The following is a 25,855-nucleotide window of genomic DNA, read 5'->3' as shown; positions in this document are numbered from 1 at the left end:
GGCCCAGTTCAACTCTTAGGAAGAGATCTCATGTGTAGTTTAGGTATTTGATTGATTTCCACTCCAGACGGAGTGCAGGTTACATCTACAGACATTCTAAATAATCCCTCTTTTGTTGGTGTTAACTCAGTTCAGCTCTGCTCTTATCATTGGCTGCTGAGGGGGGGCTGTAACTGAGGCCCTCATACAGACTGCATCACAGCTTGTTTCCCCATGTGATACGACCTCCAGAGATACATCTGACCTGTCCTGTACAGCACATGTGTCTTCTGGTCCTGATGAGAGGTTTGAAGAGTTATGATTTCTCTCACACACACACACACACACACACACACACACACACACACACACACACACACACACACACACACACACACACACACACACACACACACAAACTGACCTCAACTTCCCTCTTTTGGGATGAACAGGTCTGCGCTTGCGATTTCTTTTACTAACGAACAAAAAGATTTTTGACTTGATTTTTTATTTAAATTTTTTTTTACTACAATTCCACACGTCCCTCTGTGAAAACATGATGGAGACAGATGCAGGACGTGGGTCCTTTCGTGAACAGATGTCAACGGAGTGGAGACTGGTGAACGACTTCAGACCCCATGTGACGTATTTACCTACTTTGCATACTTTAGAAATTTTTTCTAATCTGCCCGTCATGCTCAACAAACAGTGAATTTGATACCTCTGCATTCTAATGACACACATTACATGCTTTTGTTTTTTTTATTTTTCAGAGGACGCTCTGACCCAACACTCAGCTTTACAGGAAGCCCCTGCTTCCCTGTGGCTCACACACAGACATGATGTAGGTCTGATCAGAGGATGTGAATCAGTGGTCATCACACCTAAATCTGACCACAGACCATGTAAACAACAACACCCTCTTATAGGAAGCCATAGATGGTGTTACTGCAGACACCACTAAGATACTGAAACATTGGATGCTACAGGCCACAAAGAGAGCCTGTCTAAATTACAGTTAGTTCAGACTAAGGTTATTTTCTGTGTCATTACAGCTGATGGCAAATCCATCTCACCCAACAGAGTTGAAGCAATTTGAAACCTGCCTAAACCGTGCACGTATGAACAGCTTATGTCCCACTCACACCATCAGTAACGACTTTGTTTCTGCCGACATGCAGCTGCAGACACTGCTGCGAAGGTCACTGCCCGACAACCCCTCCCTCTCCTTATCCTTGTTCCTTCTCCTTATCCTCGTTTTCCTTTCCTCACCCTCTCATTCCTCATCTACCTGTGCTTTAAACATTTCCTACCTCACAGGAACGCAGACTCTGGCAGAATGGTTCCACCTGTAGCCATTGAGTCTGGTTTGGGCCTGATGACAAGCCGTGCCGCCCAAACACTTTTTCCCCACAATTCAGATTTCCCAACAGGTGAAAACAAGTGACAGGACCACTGCACACCATCCAACCAGGAGACTGGGCGATCGTTAAGGAATTCAGGACGAAACACTGGACCTCCAAACAGTGGCGAGGCACCTTCCAGGTCCGTCTGACGACTCAAACAGCTTTGAAGTTTGCAGAGAGAGCGACTTGGATCCACTTTATCTACTGAAGGAGGGTCCAGAATCCGACAGACGACCCTCCATCTACATCACACGGAGAAAACCACCACTAACGAAAAGAATTGAGAAGGACGACCCTCGCTGTGCTCACACACGCACTGAAGCGAGGCTGTGTTGACCGTTCAGCTAAAGGTGTGAGCCAAGCGCCGCCTGAAGCTGTGCCGGTGAATCACACTGTCAGACCATACATCTACACACACGTTCCTGAGAAAACACACACACGAGCAGCCTTGAGTTGCCGACGCTGGACGACGTGTAGACTCTTCACATCACGGGAGTGACAGTGACACAGACGACATTGGGAGGAAACCTGGCGGTGATAACAAATCCCAAGTGTCTATGTGATCAGCTGATCACAACCTGAAGAACCCCAACGAACTGTCAATACATCAACACACAGGTTGGAAACAATCTAATGCTACTGTTCAACAGGAAGAAGCAGATTGTTACAAGACATCAATTGTAACCATGCTGTGTTAGACTTGATTTTATGTTACTCTGATTATTGCCTTGATCATATGTTGTTTCCATGTAACTTTACACACTATTCTTGAATGAGAAAATTTCACAACGACACTTAGTTTAAATATCCTGAAGTGGACTTGGTGTTTAATTTGCTCACAATCACTTTATTCACTGCTACAATTAGCTTTTATCCTTCATCAACATATGATAGAGGTTATAAGACTACACAAGGAGCAAATGCATCATCATTCTGGTTAAATCCCTGATTCTTCTATTCACTTTAGACCCAAATGTACAATTAAAGATCCAAAAGCATGAAAACTACTGTACAATCTTAAAATTGTATGAAAGAGAACCCCACCGAAAACTTATGACTAACATACATTATTAGTCTTTTATTACATTGCAATCAATGGCATTTCATTAATGTTACACATGAAGACCACGACTAAAACAGCTCCAAACCTTTTATCACAAAGTTACTTGCATTTTATGTAAAGGTTTATTTTTGAACCTTGATGAGTTAACACACTCAATGTTTCATTTGTAAGGGCCATTTTTACTACAAAATGCAATGTTTGACAATTTTTATTCTTTTATTGTTTGATTAATGTGTAATCAAAAGGGGGGAATGTAATGGAAAAATTGTGCCTTTGTGCTTTTCCTTATCCAACACAGTTGTCATGTGCTGGTTAGGTGCAGTACTGAACTGAACATTCTTACATAAACAACTAATCTCTTCTGCCCTGTCGTAAATCAAGTCTAAACATCTGATGTTCCATTTGATTGACTAATAATTTATGATATATGTTTGTCTTTTAAACCCGGACTCTGGCTCCATCTTATCTGACTCCCCACTAGACCCAAGGCTGTTAAAGCGAATGCATCTTGTCTTGGAAGCTTGGTGTTCCTTCCTTTGGATAACAAGACATGATGATGAAGAAGTGAGAATGCAAACATTCTCACTCACAGCGAGATAAGGTGGCACAAACAATTCTATTGGTGCAGAGAGACATTCCACCAGGGCCAGAGAAAAGGGTTAAGAGGCAGAAGCAACTTGAAGATTGTGGGCTCTTTGCATCACACCTTTGTGGTGTGTGCACTGATCTCCCCAGCTGGTTATTGGTTTGTTGATGTGCATGATCAACATCCATGCTCTTTATTTGCTTTCACCATTATTTTTATTTTCTTTATTATTTCAATAAATCGCACAAAAGGACAACTCTCTTATCTGCCTCTTTATGGGAAATTTCCACCACAATGTTGCACAATTTTACTGCTTACTTAAACAATGATTGTTTAATTCAAATAACTAAGCCTCTGTGTGATTTCTTTAGGTTATGTGCACAGAATATTTTTGCTTTAAAATGCACTATGATTATTAAAGGAGACTGATCATACTGCTTTTTAGTTACGAAAGGACTATAGTGTAGAAGTAGTTCAGCTTCTACATTTAGCTTACATCGAGCATATCTAATGCTGTGCTGACTTACTTTTGCGTCAGCATGTAAGTACCATGTTTATAACCATGACATAATAAGCATGTTGTGCTGAAGTATTATTGATCTTTTAACAGTTTTTATAGTGTTATGACCATGGCTCATAATGTAATTGATTTTGTAGACTAGGGCGTAACATTAGCAATGAGTGTTTTAAAAAATGCTTAAAAAGTATTTCCATGTCTTTGATGCCCATTTAGTTCAAAGCTAACACAAGTAGGTAAAATGGGGTTTGACTACAACGATCTCTGGTAGCATTTAAGAATGAAGAGACACTCAGACTCCTCCATATTTTCTTTGAAGAGAAGTTATCATTTAAAGCTGTAGTGAGCCCAAGGCAAAAAAAGCCTCTTTTTTTCACCAAGTCTTGGCTTTCATATAGTAGAAATGCAAACTGCAATACAACAGTGAATTATAATATATTTTTTGTAAAATATTACTCCAGTGGCGTGTGGTGAGGTTCACAGCTGGTAAGGCATAAAGTCCTCTGGAGTAAGATTTTACAATCATAATAGTTAAAAGTGTGTATTTTCACTATTTAATTGTCAGAATCTATATTAATACTGGCCACATTTTATCATCATTCCTATCTTACCTAAAGGAAAATATTTGGTCTTGAAGGTACATATCTTTTATAGCATTAAGAGACTTAACCTGTAGCCTTCATGTATTTTTCACAATTCCTATTCATTCTAAAATATAGAGAGGAGTAAATGTTGAATTTTGACCCTCAGTGAAATTTTATGCTGTTTTTAAAACTTAAATTCTGCTTTAATCCTTTTTAAAGGTTTGCTCTTCATTAGAATAACATAGAATACTTCACTCAAGGTTCAAATGTACTTCTCAAGCACTAGAATTCTTTTACTTCTCTACTCTTTTTAGAAAATTGAAAACCATTTGTGGGGATACCCTGTGTTAAAGGGTGGTAGCAGCGCCCCCTTCTGGATGAGGCACAGACCGGTCCAGCCTCCCCTTTAAGCATGATCAAAAAAGTAATTATGTCACAAAAACATCGATAAACACATCAGCCAGGTTGCACAAAGTCATGGTGTATAATAAATCCGTCTGAAGGCTGCAAACATTATACTGGAGACAAAATGTGAAACAGAAATGGACCATGCCTTGTATGAGCCCATTTACTGACAATTTCAGTATCTGGGCTGAGAATCCCCTCGCTAACGCCTCACTTCCGGCTTCTCGCCCTATTAGATCAGGCAATGTGCAGATTTAGCGATTTTTACTCAGGAAAATGTTAAGATAATTTAAATTATAGAAAAAAATATTTTATGTATAACACAGATCAATGGACAGAAATTCATTTTTATTTTACGTTTTCTTCATGTTATGTTATTGTCAGGCGAGGTGAGACCCTGCCTCTTCTGCCTACCCTGACTGCACGTCACTGCATTACTCACATATATTACATTTCTAGTATTCAATTTTTGGTTTACTCACTGTCAGTGAAGAAGACATGTGCTGCTCGGTACCTTGGAGACTGTGGGTCCCTGAAGTCATCAATCAGGCCCCCAACAGACTGAGATAACAGAGAACAATGTTTATTCACAAAACGATCAAAAAGTTCAACACCCTTTGTCTTTGGTAATCTGTTTTGCAGTCATTATGAAACATCTTTATGCAACAACTCCTCAGACCTTGAGATCAAAAAGACTACAGTAGTCCAAGCTCCTGTCTCTTGGAGGCTGTCTTTTTTCCTCTCCATGGCAAAAGCTAGAAGGTTGTTTAAACCTTTGGCTCATTTAATGCTTGATACTGTACTTTGAGTGACCTGAAATGGTGGTGATTGAAGGTAGGAACAAATAATGCTTGCTCTTTGAGTCAACCCACACAAATAAGTTTGCCTCAAGAAGGTGTAAGTTCAACACAGGGTTTATTGCACAGGTTAAAATAATACTTTAAAACATTAAAAGCACAGCAACCTCTAAAACCTAAAAACCAAATATAATAAAACCAGGTAGAAGAAATAAAACCATTAACTCAGCAAGGTAAATAAACCTGCTTAACTCTTGTTTAAAAAGGAAACGTGGGCCTGACATTAATCACGCACATTTAGCAATCTACAAACAGAACCTGCCCAGGCAATCCTCTCAACCCAGAGTAAAACAAAAATACCTCCTACCCACCTGGGAATAACCTTTAAAAACAGGATAAAATAATTTAATTAAAACATGCAACAACCCTGCACCTGTTGGCTTTCTCATATAATTAAACTCAAACTATGCCCATCACAAGTGGGACTTAAAAAACAGTTAAAAAGCGAAAGGAGTTAAAACTAATTATACGGGTAAAAAGCAGTAGCAGGGCTTCCCTGTATGACACACTCATGCAGTAACTTTAGGGTCAGCCGTAAATCATTAAAACTCCACTCCGCCACCACTAAAACTCTTATTAAGCAAGGGTACCACCGCACTGTTGTTGCGCTCTGCGCTTACAAGTTGTCACAGTCCGAGACTGTGACAACTTGTAAGCGCCCACCCTGCTCGGTTGGATGGTGTTTCCTTTGGTCGTCTGGTATGCGCCCTAGGGGGGTACTGTCACAGTCTCGGTCTAGGCTTCTGGTCATGTTCTGGTTTTTATTTTGAAGCACGTCCTGTCTGTCTCGTCTTGATTCTAGTTCCTGGTTTTATTTTGAATTCCTTCCTGTCTGTCATGTTTTGGTTCTGATCTCTGGTGTTATTTTGAAGGACTTCCTGCCATTATCACACCACAGCTGTTTTTCCATGTACTTACTGACTTATGCTTGTCTATGATAAATAAAGTAAGTACAATACTCAACTCTGAGAGTTGCAATTTCTTAGTTGAGGCTGTAAGGTGCCTGTTGTCTGTCTGTCTGTAAATCATATAATAACTGCATAGAAATAAGGAAGACACAATTTTTCCCATAACATTACCAAACAGCGTGTGACATGACACAATCAGTTCTAAGGTCTGCCTTTAGAACTATTTCTATACTTAGTACTTGAACCTGATTATATAGGTCAGACACTAAGTTTTTGTGATTAAAGCTCCACCTTTTGGTTTTACCCTGTAATTACGTCATTTGTGCTAAAAATGACGGTGGCCACATTAGCATGTTTAACACCTACTGCAGACAGCACAATAAGGGGGATTGGTAACCGGCTGGAAAGGCACTAGTATGAGTTGAGTCAGCACCTGTAAGTTGACTGGAATCAGCAAAAATGAACCACTGCATCTGTATGTTCATCCAGGAGAAACACCTGTGATTCTTATGGAACCAGCTATACACTCATACTCAACATAGTCACAATCATTTCATCCAGGTATACATAGGATTGTTGCATTTGTTTCAAAACGTTTTCTACAAAGTAACATTAGATTAAGTCTTATAGGACATAGAAAGTGAAATATGGATACAAAAAAATCTATGGGGAGCATTTACCTCATCTGTGGGTGTAATCAGGTAGATGGCTTCCATGCTGGGCAGAGGCTCACGACGCTTAGTTATGTCTTCTACAACTGGAAAGCACAACACAATAATTCAGCTCAAACTGTAAATAACAAAATAATCAAATAAAGACTTATCTAATGAAAAGTTTAGGTTGATTGCCTTAAAAAATATGTTTTATTATTGTTTCAACTGAAATTATGACACATGATATAAATGGTGTTTATTACATGCTTAAAGGTCTCTGCACACACAAAATCCACTTTTTAGCCTTTCTGGTGCATTTATATGCATGCACAACTTTTTATAAATTTGGTATTATGTCCAATCCTGTCTAAGTGCAAGTTTTGAGCTACACCATAGCTATCTGATACAGACAGCAATGTGCTACAGCGACACAGAGAGCTAAGCCAGCTATAGCCGGTGGTTGGTTTTAGCACAACAGCTTATTCTGCACTGACCACACCCTTAACATCCAGTTGCCAGCAGCCCCCCCCCCATGCTGTCTGGAGTAGGTTTGAAACTTCAAATGCACCTACTTCCATTTTTTAGCACCAATGACACAATTTCACGGTACACAACCAAATAGCATATTGATTTGCCATATGTAAAATGTATTTTTTTGAAATTAATTTCAAATTGAAATGTTGACTTAAGCAGTAAGTCAACATTTGCAACATACTGTTAAAATACTTACTGGTAATTCCCTCTGACATGATGTCTGTCATTTTACAACAGGAGGAAACCATTCTCATACTAAGCTTGTCCACCACCAACACCTAAAATACAATAGCTTTGTTAACGTTTTCTGATTAATTATATTCATACCAGGGTAAACACTAAAATGTGACCAGAATAACAGGATTATTACCTTCCATTGTCCCTTTTCTCTTGCTTTCTTTATCACATTGTTCATAATCTCTGTAATAAAGGAAAATTTAGATGTGTTAAACCTGAATTAGAAAAGGGTTAGGCTGAAGAAACACTTATCAAAAGATTGATAAAAATATGGTTGATATAGCAAAAATATCTGCTCTTAATTAGACATAAAGATATAAAATGAAATAGAACATAATGGTTGTAACAGATCTGCAATAAAAGACTGATTCCAAAGTGTCATGTAACCAATGCTTTTTATGAATAGTGTGATGGGACACACTGGTGGGCTGTATAGCAAAACGTTTCCAATCACAACTAAATAAATAGAAAAATTTTTTCATGTTCCTCCTACCCTTCACAAGAGCTGGATCATGGTTGCTTTTATTTTGCAGTTAAACTGACTACCACTGGTAGACTCTATCCACTGGTCCCTTTAAAGCCTTAACTGGCTGTATGTGTATAGAGAAATTCAAACAGAGGGGCATTTTGCTCCAGGTGGGTCATTCACTTATACACACACATTAGCTGTGTTCAGCCATAGATGGAGCGTGCCTCATTGCTACTGGATTTCACGCTGATCTCGTCATGACATTACAGATTGAGCGGTTCATTTTTTGCTGATTTCAGTCGACTGTCAGTGCCCTTTCTGACGCTGATCACACCCTTATCACACCCTCATGAGCCGACTGTCAGCAGCCCCCCTCCTTGGTCTGTCTGGGGAAGGTGTTAAAAATGTTAATGAGGCCATCCCCATTTAAGCACCAAAGACGCAATTCCAGGTTAAAATCAAAAGGTGGAGCTTTAGTATCTGAGCTGTAGAGTTAGGGTCAAACACCAACTATCTGCACAGTTCTGAGAACAGGACATAGGTCTGATCATTTCAGTTATACACTGTTTGCTAGGGCAGACAGACAGACAGACAGACAGACAGACAGACAGACAGACAGACAGACAGACAATAGTCTGTCTAAACAGTCAACTAAAAAGTTGAGAAAACCTGAAAAGTTGACTTCATATCAGACTTGAATGTTGTACTTACTTTTTTTTAATCATAGATAAGCATCGGCAGCTCACGCTGCCACAGCTGCTAAATTACCTTCTGGAGGTTTATCAGATACTGGCTGTATTAGGTTGAATTGGACTTTACTAATGTACCTAATGAAATTCTTAAATTCTCATTCTATATATTCAGCCATATTCACTTGGATGTAGTGTGTGTCAGTCTGCCTGCTTCAGGAGAATTAAAATAAGAGCATTTGAATCTTCTGCGCTGGATTCAAATGCTAGGCTACTGCCTACCTCATAATGATGAGAGACAATGAACCACGTGAGATACCGGCTCAGACGTTGCCCGGTCTAATAAGGTCTGCGTCAGGTGTAGGGGAACCAGAGCACTTTGGCGAGAAGTGGGCTACTGGAACAAGAAACTAAATGGCTAAGATGCTAACAAGGCTCTGTTGGAATGCTACTACTCAAGTAACCTTAGTCACAGGGGTTACATGAAAAGAATGTGCGGCGAATGGGAACGGAGAAACCACCAAGCAACTAATAGCTCAGTCTTCCAACATCCACAAACGGCAACTGCTATCACAATTTTAGATTGACGAGGTACAAATGAAATGGCAAGGGGGAGCCAGGACACCATGTCAGAGGGGAGATTTCACCATCTGAAAAAAAAAAATCAAAAATCAAGGCAGCTCGGAGTGAAGTGAGCCAAATGACAGAGGCCCACAGAGGTGCAATGAAAAGACCGATGCCCAAGAGGTATGGCCAGATGACCATACCTGAAGCACTCGAAACTGCCAAGCAAACTGCCAGCCGCCTAAAGAGATACACCAGAGACAACGAAGCCAGACGAATAAACCGGCTGTTCGCAACACAACCTGCGAAAGTGTACTCTCAATGGCAGGGTAATAACAACAGAGCAGACCCACCAAGGCTGGAAACTGAACAGTACTGGAAAGGTATATGGGAGAAGGAGGCATCACACAACAGTGATGCACAGTGGCTGGTGGATTTGAGGGAAGACCACAGCAACCTCCCTGAACAGAACCCAGTGAATATCACAGTGGCAGACATCCAACAAAGAGTCTCAGGTATGAAAAACTGGACAGCACCTGGCCCTGACATGATCCACACCTACTGGCTAAAGAAGCTCACTGCAATCCATAAGCGCCTGGCAGCACAAATGAACCAGCTGCTAAGGGACGGGACTCACCCTGAAAGGCTAACCGAAGGGCGAATGATCCTGATAATAAAGGATCCCTCAAAGGGTACAGTCCCATCCAACTACCGGCCAATAACCTGTCTCTCCACAACATCGAGCTCATGTCAGGCATCATCGCAGCTAAGATAAGTGGGCACATGGGTCAATACATGAGCGAAGCACAGAAGGGTATTGGTAAGGATACCAGAGGAGCCAAACACCAACTCCTGGTTGACAGAACAGTTGCCCAAGACTGCAGAGTGCGACACACCAACCTGTGCACAGCCTGGATCGACTACAAGAAAGCCTATAACTCAATGCCACACACATGGATCACTGAATGCTTGGAGCTGTACAACATCAACAGAACTCTAAGGGCCTTCATTGCAAACTCGATGAGGTTGTGGAGAACCACCCTTGAAGCCAATGGGAAGCCACTTGCCCAAGTATCCATCAAATGTGGCATATACCAAGGAGATGCACTGTCCCCACTGCTGTTCTGCATATGTCTGAACCCCCTCAGCCAAATAATAAACAAGACTGGCTATGGATACCGACTCCGGAACGGGGCCACCATAAATCAACTCCTCTACATGGATGACATCAAGCTGTACGCCAAGAGTGAGCGAGACATTGACTCGCTGATCCACACCACCAGGATCTACAGCTCGGACATTGGAATGTCATTCGGGCTCGAGAAATGTGGGAGGATGGTGACAAAAAGAGGCAAAGTAATCCACACAGAAGGGATCTCACTCCCAGAAGGAACAATAGCAGACATTGAGGACAATTACAAGTACCTTGGAATACCACAGGCAAACGGCAACCTTGAACAGGCAACAAGGAATGCGGCAACAACCAAATACCTCCAACGAGTAAGGCAAGTCCTAAGAAGCCAGCTCAATGGCAAGAACAAATCCCGGGCAATAAACAGCTACAGTCGTAGCACTTCAAAGCGACCACCTTTCTTACCGCAGTATGTGCGCGTTGCCAGCGCGCCACGGGTGCGTCCCCGACTAAGGATTTTTAATCCTGCAGCCAGCTGAAAAAAATCAGGGTGTTAATCTCGTGTTAACCACCAGGTGGCGCAAAGATGTGAGGTCCGACTGTTCATTTCTATCTGTGTCTGCACATTAAGCACAAAAAACGATGTCATGGTATTGTATGTAATGTAGAGTAGTTCATTTTTAAATATTATAGATTATTATGCGTCTTTGCTCGCTAGTGTGGGCTAGTGTTTGTTGTCAATTGCCGAAGCTGCTGATGTTTTTACAGTTTCCAGGCCAGCCGAGAGACACAGTTCCTCCTCCAGCCAATCCAATAGAATAATACAAGAATAATAACATAAAATAGGAATCTATATTTATTCATCAATCTGTGTTATAAATGTATTTTATATGTATATCTGTACTCGTTTGTTTGTTGTTTGTTGATCATGAGGAAAAAATACAAAACAAACTAGGTTTTCGTTTCAATCGTAATTTTAATTAACGGAATTCAAGTGTTGTTGTTTTTTCGACACAGGGCACAGAGTTGGATTTAAAGCTGATTTTTCGTTTTGAGAAAAAAGCAAAGAACGAAAAACTAAGTCGTTGTCTTGTTATAGCAGCTTTTAAGTTTAACCAAACTCTTAAAATTTACACAGACCGCAACGACCTATAGTTTGCTCTGATTCTGAATGAAACGTAAGAGCCCGAATGACAGATGATGTGTCCAGATAGAGCTTAACCGGAAATGTATGCTTGTCAAATGCAGGCAACAAGAGAATCAGGGAAGTGGCGTCACCGTCTGAAGCAGACAGTGATGTGACGTTCCAACGATGGTGCTGAGGAGCCGCTTATTCATAGGCAGATGACTTGGATCAAGTTGTCAATACGCGCTAGTGTTTGTTGTCAGTTGCTGATGTCGCTGCTGTCTTTATACAGTCTGTCCTTTGATTTCCCCCTCCAGAATAAAAGCTGGGAAGACGAGAAAACACGTAGTCTTAGAACGTTTTAAACCCGGAGGACCTGTTAATGTGTCTGGACACGCTCCCAGTAAGTCCAGTAACTTCGTATTGTAACGAGAAACCCCCACCATCTCGTTTAAAAAGGACAAACGGCATTTATTCAAAGCAGCGTGAGGGCACAGAGTTGGATTTAAAGCTGATTTTTCGTTTTGAGAAAAAAGCAAAGAACGAAAAACTAAGTCGTTGTCTTGTTATAGCAGCTTTTAAGTTTAACCAAACTCTTAAAATTTACACAGACCGCAATGACCTATAGTTTGCTCTGATTCTGAATGAAACGTAAGAGCCCGAATGACAGATGATGTGTCCAGATAGAGCTTAACCGGAAATGTATGCTTGTCAAATGCAGGCAACAAGAGAATCAGGGAAGTGGCGTCACCGTCTGAAGCAGACAGTGATGTGACGTTCCAACGATGGTGCTGAGGAGCCGCTTATTCATAGGCAGATGACTTGGATCAAGTTGTCAATACGCGCTAGTGTTTGTTGTCAGTTGCTGATGTCGCTGCTGTCTTTATACAGTCTGTCCTTTGATTTCCCCCTCCAGAATAAAAGCTGGGAAGACGAGAAAACACGTAGTCTTAGAACGTTTTAAACCCGGAGGACCTGTTAATGTGTCTGGACACGCTCCCAGTAAGTCCAGTAACTTCGTATTGTAACGAGAAACCCCCACCATCTCGTTTAAAAAGGACAAACGGCATTTATTCAAAGCAGCGTGTTAAAAACGAATAAACGAGCTGAAAACGGTGTTTTCAAAACCAGACACATTAATAGATTTAAAGCCGTTTCCCGTTTTCTCGTTTCGGGGAAAAACGAATCGACTGTGGCATTGGAGCATTTTGCCAGAATGAGCTTTGCAAAGAAAGGACACTTGCTTTCCAAACCGCGACCTAAGCATCCCCTCAAACTCCACGTTTGGGGAATGATTTCTAGGTGGGGACCAGGACCGATGATTATTTTCGAGGGGATTATGGATGGACAGTTTTTCGAGGAGTCCATAATCAAACGCACAGTGGGGCCATATATTAGAAAGTATATTGAAACACGGCATCGGTTTTTCCAGGACAATGACCCCAAACATGTCCCTGCAAGAGCCTGTCTAGAGGCGAAAGAATCAGCTGGGTGCGCACACCGGCAGAGTCCCCTGATCTGATCCCCTACTAATTAAACAACATCGGGCTTTTAAAACCAATGGTCTTTTCTTATACTCCTGACATTAAAAACCTTTCACTTCACCGCTTTTAAACGCAGTTCTTTGCATAAAATGTGCAAGAGGATTTTATTTAATAGAAATAAATACATTGTATTAAATCTTTCTCTATGGCGCATCAGAACGTCAGGACTCAGATCAACAACGCATTAATGGAGCAGCTTGTTTGTTTTACATGTGCTTATTATTCACGATAAATGTTAACGTTTTTTTACTGAATGAAAACGAAAATAATTCCTGCTCTGCAGCATAAACCGCTTTGAGAAATTTTAAGGTGGTCAAGTTAAACCGTTAAAACAGTTAAGACATAGTCAATGTGTCCTTTAAACGGAAGCTGCATTATTATACTTTACCGTAATGACATTTACCACAATATCTGCAGAAAAACAATGTTTTATTACACAGGCAACACAGTGGATTTGGAACTCGCTTCGCGCGAGTTACGGCGTCTGATGTTGATTCAGTTGCAAAGCAAACTTCACATCCCACCCTACGTATTGGCACAGAGACATTAACATATTGTCTCCACTCGGTCAATAGGTGTAAAATACTTTAGCTCCGAGACAAAGAAAAACTCCATGGGAGATCGGGCAGCGTGATCAGCTGCACCTACGTAGCTGTGAGACGCCAAAACCTTTCACTTGATTTTTTTAAAACGCTCTTCTTATGGTATTTCACACAAGTCTGGCAGACTACCACTGCTAACTTGTAGAGAATATCATATATTAAAAAACAAATTAATTTTAATAAACTCTCTGTGGTATGCCAGAACGCCAGGACTCAGTAGATCTCCTACTCATTAATTCAGCAAGTTTTTTGTTCTACATATATTGATTCTGCATGAGTAATAAGGATTGTTTTACACTTGTTTAGCCGAACACAAAACTCAAAAGAGAGACACTCATCAAGTTTTAACAAATGTGCAATAAAAAATGTAAACAGAAAATGCTTGAAAGCATTTCCATTTTATATTCCGTTTATTTTGTTATTACCCATTTCACCTTTTCCACATAAAGTCATTGCAGAGCTACAGCTGTGTTCCTACAAAGTTAACCAGCTGTTTATTTCGTTATTCCTTCTTTGATGTCCGTCTAGTGAATGGAAGTGGGCGTGGCCATCCACGTCCCAGAACGGGGACACTGGGGGGAAGGGGAAACGCGCATCAACATGCAGGACAAAGATCTGCGTTTCTCTGCCTGCTACAGCCTCGGCTGCGTTGAGTTTTTAGTCTCCCTTTCACCTCTACCATATGAAATGTCTTCCTACGAAGTTGATCAGCCGCTTTCAGAATCAGAATCGTTTTTATTCCCCAGGTTTTAACAGGGCAAACATTATTTTTATTTTCACAGAATTGGCTCGTTACGCAAACAGAAGACAAAAAAGTGAGTAGGTGGGATGAACCTTCCCCCAAGAAGGACACCAGACTGAAAGAATTGACATAACTCAATGAAATAACTTTTACACAACTTCACCTTAGCAATTAAAAACAGATATATTTGTAGACTGCTTAACAATAATAATAAAAAATATTATTAATAATAATTATTATTAATAATAATAATAATCATAATTATAATACTGAGCAGATTTTACAGGAGATTTACATGTATTTCATAATAATAAGCTTAATTTGGAAAATGTTTGTAATTAATTCATAATTTCATGTCAGTTTACATACATACTCTCATTTATCGATATGTATTTATTTTATAATGTCCTATTACCTAATTTAATATTGGACACTTTTGGAATTCCATAGCTGGGTGTGTTACCGCCCTGAGAGGTACGTAATCCCACAACAGTAATAACAACAGTCATAATTAGTTAACAGTTCCCCAGTGGCGAAGGAGGCCCTCCACTCCTTTCCAGGAATGGCTCCAACACACTGGTTCAGATGTGGATGACACTCAGCATTCTGGGAGTTCTAGTTATATTGTATCACACGTTAAATGCGCTACATGTACAAGTTAACGCGGAGGAGGAGGCCTCATACAAAATCTGTCTTCTATTTATCATCCTGCCCTTTCATCTATTCCAAAGAAGATCAAGTGTAATGATACACTCACAGCCTTATCCATCACACCACTGGGAGCTCACTACTGATTTGAGATCATGCAACAGATATGACATACATACACGTGTTTTTGGCTGTGTTAGCGCTACTTTCATAGCTAACACTCCAGTGACCCTTGCAACGCAAATCTACGCGTTATTTAGTTTAATGTAATTTTGACTAAATACTGATATGTTGTCATCAAAACAAATAAGTAGTTGTCCAGCTAGTTTGAACTCACAGCCTTAATATTACCAGCATCAGCATCAAGTCTTGCGGAAAATACGGTAGTAACCCACCATTCCCAAAAATCAGATGAGCTTCATTTTAGTGGTGGGTTGGAGAAACCGTTTCACAGCTTTTGTGCAACAGTTTTGGTATATACTGGTTGAACTTCCCCTTGGACCACTACTTTCCCCAAATTACAGTTAGGTTACGGTAGCCTCGGCAAACTCATACTTTGCAAGGTTTATTGTTAATTGAGCCCAGACAAACCTGTTGAAAAGACCACCACATCATCCAAATACACCGCACAGCCTTCCCGTTTAGAAACAACACCATTCAATACCTGCTGGACAGTTGTCGGAGCATTCCTTAAACCAAATGGCATAACTGTGTGAGAAAACAACCAAGAATGGGTAATATAAGTGGGTATTTCCTTGGCCCTTTTGTTAAGAGGTACTTGCTAGTAACCCTTTAAAAGATCAAATTTGCGCACCCATTTAGCTGATCCCACCTGATTGATACAATCCTCCCTTCTCAGAAAAGGGCAAAGGTCAAACTTAGTAAGGGTATTTACTTTACTTTATCCGTACAAGGTCACACTGTAGAATTGGCCTTTTTCAGCAAAAGACAAGGTGAGGACCAACTGGCTGCACACAGTTCAGCAATACCATTACCATTATTACTACATGTACTGAACTTCTGCTTCCAACAGCCTTCTCTTTTCCTCTAACACACAGTAAAATCTTTGCTTGATGGTCTTAGCATCACCAGCATCTATGTCATACTTAATAAGTTGTGTCTGAGTCGGGTGTCAGAAAACAAGGTGGGATAACTTTTAATGAGTGCCTTCAGCTCCTCACTCTTTGTCTCATCGAAGTGAGCCAACAGGAGATTCAGGTTCTGCAGCGCTTCAGAATTCCTCAATTGTCAACAGCTCATCTGACACCAACGCCACCTCACCGCCATCCTCTGCTATATCAGCACCAGAACATGTAGAAACCAGTACTCTCAGCAGGACTGGCTTAGCAGATGTGGACTCTAACTCTGGACTCTCAGCTCTACAAACATAATAGGGTTTTAATAGAATTGCATGACACAACCTAGTGGATTTATGGTAACCAGGAGTTTTAATCGGATAGTTCAGATCAGAGACTTGACGCACAAGCTTCAACTTTAACCTAAACCTGTTTTCAAAGTCAATAAGATTTTTAAGAGGGTTCTCAGGTAAACATCTATCCTTCAAAACTGTTAGAGGCCCGTGCACCTTATGCCCAGACACTAATTCATTAGAGCTACAAACAGTGCTTTCAGGAATCAACTCTCTCGCAGCCAACAGTAACCAGGGAAGCCCCTCGTCCCAGTCACCAGCCAGATCAGTGCAGTATACACCGATTTCAAGGTCTGATAAAAGCACTCCAAAGCCTCCTGGCTCTGTGCATGGTATACAGTTGACTTACAGTATTATGGTTAACATGTTACTGCTTAAGAACCTGGGCAAAAAGATGAGAGGTGAAATTTGACCCCTGATTAGACTGAACTACCTTCAGAATCCCAACTATCGAAATGAACTTAGTTAGGGCTTTAACCACCGTTCTAGCTGTAATTGTGCGTAATGGATAGGCAGCTGGATACCAAGTCGCTAAACACATTATTGTCAGCAGGTAACGATAGGTAACACGGAAGGCTTAGCAACAGTACAAATAGGGTGCAGGCAGGCTCAGGTCCAAAACAGGCAAGATTGTCTACAAGCAAGCACAGCACAGGCACAGACAGGGAGCAGGCAGGTCAAAAACAATCAGGAACGTTACCAGGTAATCACAGCTGAGGTACAGACAAGGAGCAGTCAGGAATCAGGAACAACAAGGATCATCTGTACTTGTCTTCTGTTTTGTTGGTCATAAAAAAAACAAACAAACAAATTTTTTTCGTTTTTTTTCGATTTTCGTTTCGTTTCGTCCTCTCTTGATATGAGCGACAAACGGAATTCAAGTGTTGTCGTTTTTTTGACAGAAGGCATGAAGTTGGATTTAAAGCTGATTTTTCGTTTTGAGGAAAAAGCAAAAAACGAAAAAATAAGTTGTTCTCTCGTTATAGCAGCTTTTTTCTTAAGCGAAAAACAGAATCTAATCACAGCACTGTGTTAAAAACGAATAAACGAGCTGAAAACAGTGTTTTCAAAACTAGACCCGGAATTGGATTTGAAGCAGTTTCCCGTTTACTCGTTTTGAGGAAAAAAATGGAAAACGAGAAAACAAGTCATTTTCTCGTATAATAAACGGAAACAAATATACTGGATGAAAACAAAAATAACTCCTTATGCTCTGCAGCATAAACCACTTTGACCACTTTTAAGGTGTATGTGAGAACATTTAAACCAGTAAGATATAGCCAATGTCCTTTAAACGGAAGCTCCAACATTTTACTGGAATGACATTAATCACAATATCTGCAGAAAAAAAAACTTTTATTACACAGGCAACACAGTGGATTTGGAACTCTCTCTGCGCCTCTCGGCGTCTCGGCCCCTACTAATTAAACAACATCTGGCTTCTAAAACCATTGGTCTTTTTCTTATACTCTTGACATTAAAAACCTTTCACTTCACCGCTTTTAAACGCAGTTCTTCGCATAAAATGTGCAAGAGGATTTTATTTAATAGAAATAAATACATTGTATTAAATCTTTCTCTATGGCGCGTCAGAACGTCAGGACTCAGCAAATCAACAACGCATTAATGCTGCAGCTTGTTTGTTTTACATGTGCTTATTACTCACGATAAATGTTAACATTTTTAAAAAAAAAAAATCCTGCTCTGCAGCATAAATTTTTGAAATTTAAAATTTAAAATTTGAGAAATTTTAAGGTGGTCAAGTTAAACCGTTAAAACAGTTAAGACATAGTCAATGTGTCCTTTAAACGGAAGCTGCATTATTATACTTTACCGTAATGACATTTACCACAATATCTGCAGAAAAACAATGTTTTATTACACAGGCAACACAGTGGATTTGGAATTCGCGTCGCGCGAGTTACGGCGTCTGATGTTGGTTCAGTTGCTAAAGCAAACTTCACATCCCTTCCCCCTACTCCGTATTGGAACAGAGACTGTTATGGCAAAAATTGTCTCTTCCTTATTTCTATGCATTTCTATGCAGTTATTATACGAGTTATGACTTATGTTCTGCAATTAATATCTTATGTTTTGTCTTACTGTATGCATTTGACATTTCACCTACATTGTTCAATGGTTGTCTCTGCCTGATAGACTCTCAACTCTAGCTCCCAAACCCAAGGTCGGGGAGTTGTGTCTCTGTCTGTTGAGACTTGGTGCTCCTTTCTCACAGATAGTTGGACGTCAGCAATGCAGGTGTGAGAAAGTAAAAATCTTCACACACACTGCGACAGGGAGGAGATGGTGCATGTCATTTGATTGGTTTAGAATGACAGTCCACCCTAGTCGGACAGAGAAGCTAAAAGGCAGAAGCAACTTTAGGATCGTGGGCTCTTTGCATCACACCTTCGTGGTGTGTGCACTGATCTCCCCAGCTGGTTTTTGGTTTGTTGATGTGCACGATCAACATCCATGCTTTTTATTTGCTTTCCCCATTATTTTTATTTTCTTTATTATTTCAATAAATCGCACAAAAGGACAACTCTCTCATCTGCCTCTTTATGGGAAATTTCCACCACAGAAATTGGCGTCACGAACAGGATCCCGCGGCAGGTCGTCTGGACGGTGTGACCAGGGACGATAGTCCTGAGGACTAGGGTCGCTCAGCCTCCAAACCTCTACAGACATTCAGAGCTGGGAGGACTGCTCACCCGTCTGGATCGCCTCTGACGAGATCCACGAACTCAGATTCAAACTCAAATCCTAATTTGGCTCGGCTCGGTGAGAGAGATTCCTTTTGATTCGGGAAAAAACAAAAAGATTGGAACTTTTATTTTTAATTTAGCTGAAACATTTCAATTGGTTGAAAAAAAAGAAAACGGGTTTGAAATTGGTTTCAGGTATTCGGGTAAAAAATTAATTAGGTCAAAGTCTGCCCTGGTGGTCGAGACGGTGGTTGCTAAGGGTTGGCTCGTGGGACCGAGCTTGTTTTGTCTGTACTGAGGATACAGACCAGTGTGCAGATCTGAGCGCAGTCCAAAGGGTGTGGACAAGGAAATAAAAGACGGCTTCTGTAAGACGGAGCGCGTTTGCAGGGGGAAGTATTTTCAAGATACGAGGGACCCGGGCCTAGAGGGGCCTAACGTTGAGGAAATACTTTGTGAAAGGCTCTGTCGCCAGATCAGGTTGGTTCCCTTTTTACGGAGACGTCCGATAAAAAGGCATTTTGGGAAGGTTCCGGCCGGAACACACAAAAAATCTAAGGCAGGAAACCGCCGGACTCTGAAAGATGGGTTCGGGGCAATTTGAGTCTTCACCACCAGACAGAAACCGTACAAAACTAAAGGTAATTAAAAGTAAAAAGTAAATATGGTTATTAGTGCGTTTCATGTTTCCATGAGTGGGAAACTGGTTATGGGTTCAAAAGGAGAATTGCTTTGTGTAAGGACATACGCACCTTAAAAGAAAAATTAGAGACAAAAGAAAATACTTGAAAAAGCAAAACTATCAAAACTAAAGCCCTAAAAGAAACAAAAGATGAGAGTAACAGGAAAAAAGGAGATAACAACTCTGGGGAAGAATCGTTTGCACTCGCCACACACACACACACACCACACACACACACACACACACACACACACACACACACACATATCACATCATATGCCAAGAGCAAATGCTCCCACTGTTTCTGCTCTCTATTCTAATGCAGAACTGAGCGCGATGAGGGTAAATCCGGATCTGGACTCCTTTCCCACCATCAGCAGAAGAACCGAAGGAGAAGAAGCGCTAACCAACAACCAGAACAGGGTGGAAGCTCTGACACCACAGCAGCTGGAGGACACAGACCACAGCATGGACGCCTCAGCGACTCCCACAACGTCTGCAGCCATCACGTTCTGGGCTCGTCAGATGAACCAGCTACTACAAGCGTGTGTGTCTGACACAGACACCTGCTTATGACAATCAGCAAAGGAAAACAAGGACAGAGCAACAGCAGAGAAGACGTGCTCTGACACAGACACTGGTTGAAACAACAGGGGAGGCTTCAGACGTGATCGGCACAATAGAGCTGCATGCGAGGATCCAGGAAAGGTCTGTCATCGAGGAACAACTGTCCCATTGAAAGGCTTCACCCACTGGCGCTCACATGAGACTGATGGTTGGGGAAGGAGGAAGGTGACGGTTCCTTTTCACGTGACGTACAAGACGGTACCGCAAACATACACACACACATTCATACACGCAATGAAGAAACACGCTTACAGCTGATACAGGCTCAAATTCATGTTCATGCTTATCTGCTCGCAATGAAGAATCGCTTTTTGCTTAAAAAAATCCCACAGAGTGATTTTACAATGATGACAAACAGCTAAATGACAACTGCTGCATGACTTTGCAGTCTGATGGGTTTAAACTATTTTAACTTGCAACAAATTCAGTAATAAAATCCTTCATGTTTCTAAAAATACTTGTGCACAATATAGGTTTGTCTGGCCAGACTATAGAAAAACAAAACCAGACTGTAGAAAAACAAAACAGACTATAGGAAGACTGAGACTGACTGAAACAGACTATTAATGACTATTAAAGGGAAGACGACTATTAGAGAGAAGTAATAATAATTACTGTACGTACCAGACTATTAAAGAAAACTTATTTTTTCACTGTCTTATGCAACATCTGACAGCGAGACACCTTGAGATTTATTGTTGCTTTCAAATTTATGCCCAGTTAATTTTTAGGAAGAGGTCTTGTGTATTTGATTGATTTCCACTCCAGACGGAGTGCAGGTTACATCTACAGACATTCTAAATAATCCTTCTTTTGTTGGTGTTAACTTCAGCTCAGCTGTGCTCTTATCATTGGCTGCTGAGGGGGGGCTGTAACTGAGGCCCTCACACAGGCTGCATCACAGCTTGTTTATGATTTCACACACACTCAAACTGACCTCAACTTCCCTCTTTTGGGATGAACAGGTCTGCGCTTGCGATTTCTTTTACTAACGAACAAAAAAGATTTTTGATGTTTATTCTACAGTTCCACACTTCCCTCTGTGAAAACATGATGGAGACAGATGCAGGACGTGGGTCCTTTCGTGAACAGATGTCAACGGGGTGGAGACTGGTGAACGACTTCTGACCCCATGTGACGTATTCACCTACTTTGCATACTTTAAAAAAAAAAAAAAACCTTTTTTTATTCTGCCTGTCATGCACAACAAGCAGTGAACCTCCACATTCTAATGACACACTACATGTTTTTATTTTCATTTTTCAGAGGACGCTCTGACCCAACACTCAGCCTTACAGGAAGCCCTGCTTCCCTGTGGCTCACACACAGACATGATGTAGGTTTGATCAGAGGATGTGAACCAGTGGTCATCACACCTAAATCTGACCACAAACCATGTAAACAACAACACCCTCTTAAAGGAAGCCATAGATGGCGTTACTGCAGACACCACTAAGCTACTGAAACATTGGATGCTACAGGCCACAAAGAGAGCCTGTCTAAATTACAGTTAGTTCAGACAAAGGTTATTTTCTGGGTCATTGTAATTACAGCTGATGGCAAATCCATCTCACCCAACTGAGTTAAAGCAATTTGAAACCTGCCTAAACCGTGCACGTAAAAACAGCTGATATCTTTTCTAGGTCTTTGTTCTTATTGTAGGACCTTCAGTCCTAACTTTACTGTCTTTGAGGCCTCACTCAGGGTTCTGATGCAGACATCTTCATCGTCCACTTCTTGTCTCACGTGGACGTCTGAGGCTGAACAACGTTCACTGACCTCATGCTTGCTCTTCAGTCGACTCCTACTTTGGGTCTTCCTGATCTGACCCTACGCGACCTTTCACTCAAACAGTGGATGAGAAATCAGGTTGTACGACTTCTGTTCTTTTGTCCTCATACTTTGATTCTTTTGGAATAGATCACATCTTTCTACAGCCCGATGGCTTAGATGCAACACCACCTTGCTCAACATGCTGAAAATTACTATCAAGAGTCCGTCGTGAAGTCTGGCTCTTTGCTAAGACACTACTCTGCTCAGGCTGCAGAGTTGATTGCGTTGACTGAAGCTAGTAAACTAGCAGAAGGAGAGTCTGTTACCATCTACAGACTCCACAGATGCTTGTCACACGTTGGTTCTCTGTGGAAGCATAGGAAGCTTTTGAAGTCTGATTGCAAACCTATCTTACATCATGATAAGGTTCTGCTTTGCTGGACGCTGTCCTGCTGCCTACAGCTAATGCTGTTTGTAACTGTCCCACTCACAACATCATAGACAACTTTGTTTCTGCCGACATGCAGCTGCAGACGCTGCTGCGAAGGTCGCTGCCCAACAACCCCTCCCTCTCCTGATCCTTGTTTCCTCTCCTGATCCTTGTTCCCTCTCTCCAACTCTCTCTATCCTTTCCTTCCTCTCTCCCTGTGCTTTAAACATTTTGTACCTCACAGGAACGCAGACTCTGGCAGACGAATGGTTCCACCTGTAGCCATGGAGTCTGGTTTGGGCCTGATGGAAGCAGTGCTGCCCAAACACCCTTTCCCCATAATTCAGATTTCCCAACAGGTGAAAGCAGGCGACAGGACCATTACACACCATCCAACCAGGGCACTGGGTGATCGTTAAGGAGTTCAGGAGGAAGCACTGGGACTCCAAACGGTGGCGAGGCCACTTCCAGGTCCTTCTGACGACCCACACGGCTGTAAAGATCGCAGAGAGAGCGACTTGGATCCACTACACTGCAAGAAGGTCCCGGATCCAACAGACGACCCTCCATCTACATCTACACCACACAAGAAAACCACCACTGATGAAAAGAATTGAGAAGAACGACCCTCGCTGTGCTCACACACGCACTGAGGCGAGGCTGCGTTGACCGTTCAGCTAAAGGTGTGAGCCAAGCGCCGCCTGAAGCTGCGCCGGTGAATCACACTATCAGACCATACATCTACACACACGTTCCTGAGAAAACACACACACGAGCAGCCTTGAGTTGCCGACGCTGGACGACGTGTAGACTCTTCACATCACGGGAGTGACAGTGACTCAGACGACATTGGGAGGAAACCTGGCGGTGATAACAAATCCCAAGTGTCTCTGTGATCAGCTGATCACAACCTGAAGAACCCCAACGAACTGTCAATACTTCAACACACAGGTTGGAAACAATCTAACGCTACTGTTCAACAGGAAGAAGCAGATTGTTACGAGACATCAATTGTAAACATGTTTTGTTAAACTTCATTTTATGTTACTTGGATTATTGCCTTTAGCATATGATGTTTCTATGTAACTTTACACACTACTTTTGAATGAGAAAATTCACAACAACAACAACACTGAGTTTAAATATCCTGAAGTTGATTTGGTGTTTAATTTGCTCACAATCACTTTATTCACTGCTACAATTAGTTCTATCCTTCATCTACAGATGAAAGACAACAGAAGCGGAAATATGCATCATCATTCTGGTTAAATCCCTGAATCTCCTATTCGCCCTAGACGCAAATGTACAATTAAAGATCTGAAAGTATGAAATCTATCTTAAGAATATATGAAACAGAACCCCACCGGAAACCTATGGCTATCATACATTAATTGTATTTATTACATTACAATTGAATGGCCTTAGACACGTTGTTAGCAGAGAAAAGAGGCGTTTGTGTTATGTTTGGAGAGGCATATTGTACTTACATCCTGAATAACACTGATTCTAATGGTATTGTGGCGAAGGCGCTACACGGCCTTCAGAATCTCAGCTAACTCTGGTATAGATTCTTCCTCTTGGAATTGGCTAGACGAAATGTCTGGAAAATGGAAATCTGTTCTCATGTCCACAGCTGTTTCCTTTATAATTGAGATGGCTGTGATTCTCTTGTTTGGTTTTTACGTTATCCCACTGGTTAGAGGTCTCATCATGCGTGCGACCTCAGCAACACTCTCGTATGAGATGACACAATGCACTATGTTCAAAAACCCCAACTCTAACTCACTTAATGACTTTGACGATGGTATTGGCTTATTTTCTTCACATGCCAATACAGAGGTTATTCTTGTTTAACTACCCACCAAAAACAGCTCCCAACCTTTTGTCCCTTAGTTACTTCCATTTTATGTGAAGGTGTATTTTGAATCTTGATGAGTTAATACCCTTATTGTTTCATTTGCAAGGATCTTTTATTATTACAGAATGTGATGTTGACAATTTTTCTTCTTAGTGGTTGATTAATGTGTAATCAAAAGGGGGGAGTGTTATGGCAAAAATTGTCTCTTCCTTATTTCTATGCATTTCTATGCAGTTATTATACGAGTTATGACTTATGTTCTGCAATTAATATCTTATGTTTTGTCTTACTGTATGCATTTGACATTTCACCTACATTGTTCAATGGTTGTCTCTGCCTGATAGACTCTCAACTCTAGCTCCCAAACCCAAGGTCGGGGAGTTGTGTCTCTGTCTGTTGAGACTTGGTGCTCCTTTCTCACAGATAGTTGGACGTCAGCAATGCAGGTGTGAGAAAGTAAAAATCTTCACACACACTGCGACAGGGAGGAGATGGTGCATGTCATTTGATTGGTTTAGAATGACAGTCCACCCTAGTCGGACAGAGAAGCTAAAAGGCAGAAGCAACTTTAGGATCGTGGGCTCTTTGCATCACACCTTCGTGGTGTGTGCACTGATCTCCCCAGCTGGTTTTTGGTTTGTTGATGTGCACGATCAACATCCATGCTTTTTATTTGCTTTCCCCATTATTTTTATTTTCTTTATTATTTCAATAAATCGCACAAAAGGACAACTCTCTCATCTGCCTCTTTATGGGAAATTTCCACCACAGAGACATTAACATATTGTCACCACTCGGTCAATAGGTGTGAAATACTTTAGCTTCAGGACAAAGAAAAAGCTCCATGGGAGATTGGGCAGCATAATCAGCTGCACCTACGTAGGCTGTGGGACGCCAAAACCTTTCACTTCACCTTTTTTAAACGCTCTGGCAGACTACCACTGCTAACTTGTAGAGGATATTGTATAATAAAATAAATAAATTGTATTAAACTCTCTCTATGGTATGCAAGAACGCCAAGACTCAGCAAATCTCTGACTTATTAGTGCAGCAAGTTGTTTGTTCTACATATATAGAGTCTGCATGAGAAATAAGGACTGTTT

The 25,855-nt window shown here is 41.2% G+C and overlaps 1 protein-coding gene and 1 long non-coding RNA gene across 10 annotated transcripts in view; one reads left to right on the top strand and one right to left on the bottom strand.

Moving 5' to 3' along the window:
• stxbp1b (syntaxin binding protein 1b) overlaps positions 1–25,855 on the bottom strand; it is a 160,048-nt gene that overhangs the window by 106,416 nt on the left and 27,777 nt on the right. For all 9 annotated transcript variants that reach the window (XM_055504157.1, XM_055504161.1, XM_055504163.1 and 6 more), the window contains 4 exons: positions 7,863–7,912; positions 7,689–7,770; positions 6,986–7,062; positions 5,023–5,101 (listed from right to left, as the gene is read on the bottom strand). In XM_055504157.1, coding sequence (XP_055360132.1) covers positions 5,023–5,101; positions 6,986–7,062; positions 7,689–7,770; positions 7,863–7,912 — 288 coding nt within the window. The remainder of the gene's footprint in view (positions 1–5,022; positions 5,102–6,985; positions 7,063–7,688; positions 7,771–7,862; positions 7,913–25,855) is intronic.
• LOC129603360 (uncharacterized) lies at positions 379–25,766 on the top strand. The gene is made up of 2 exons (XR_008693141.1): positions 379–431; positions 21,657–25,766. It is a non-coding gene; the product is annotated as an uncharacterized LOC129603360 (long non-coding RNA).

Source organism: Betta splendens, chromosome 19 (assembly GCF_900634795.4).
Source record: "Betta splendens chromosome 19, fBetSpl5.4, whole genome shotgun sequence".
NCBI classification, from domain to species: Eukaryota; Metazoa; Chordata; class Actinopteri; order Anabantiformes; family Osphronemidae; genus Betta; species Betta splendens.
The sequence above is the reverse complement of the archived record's forward strand: the minus strand, read 5'-3'. Positions and strand labels throughout refer to the sequence as shown.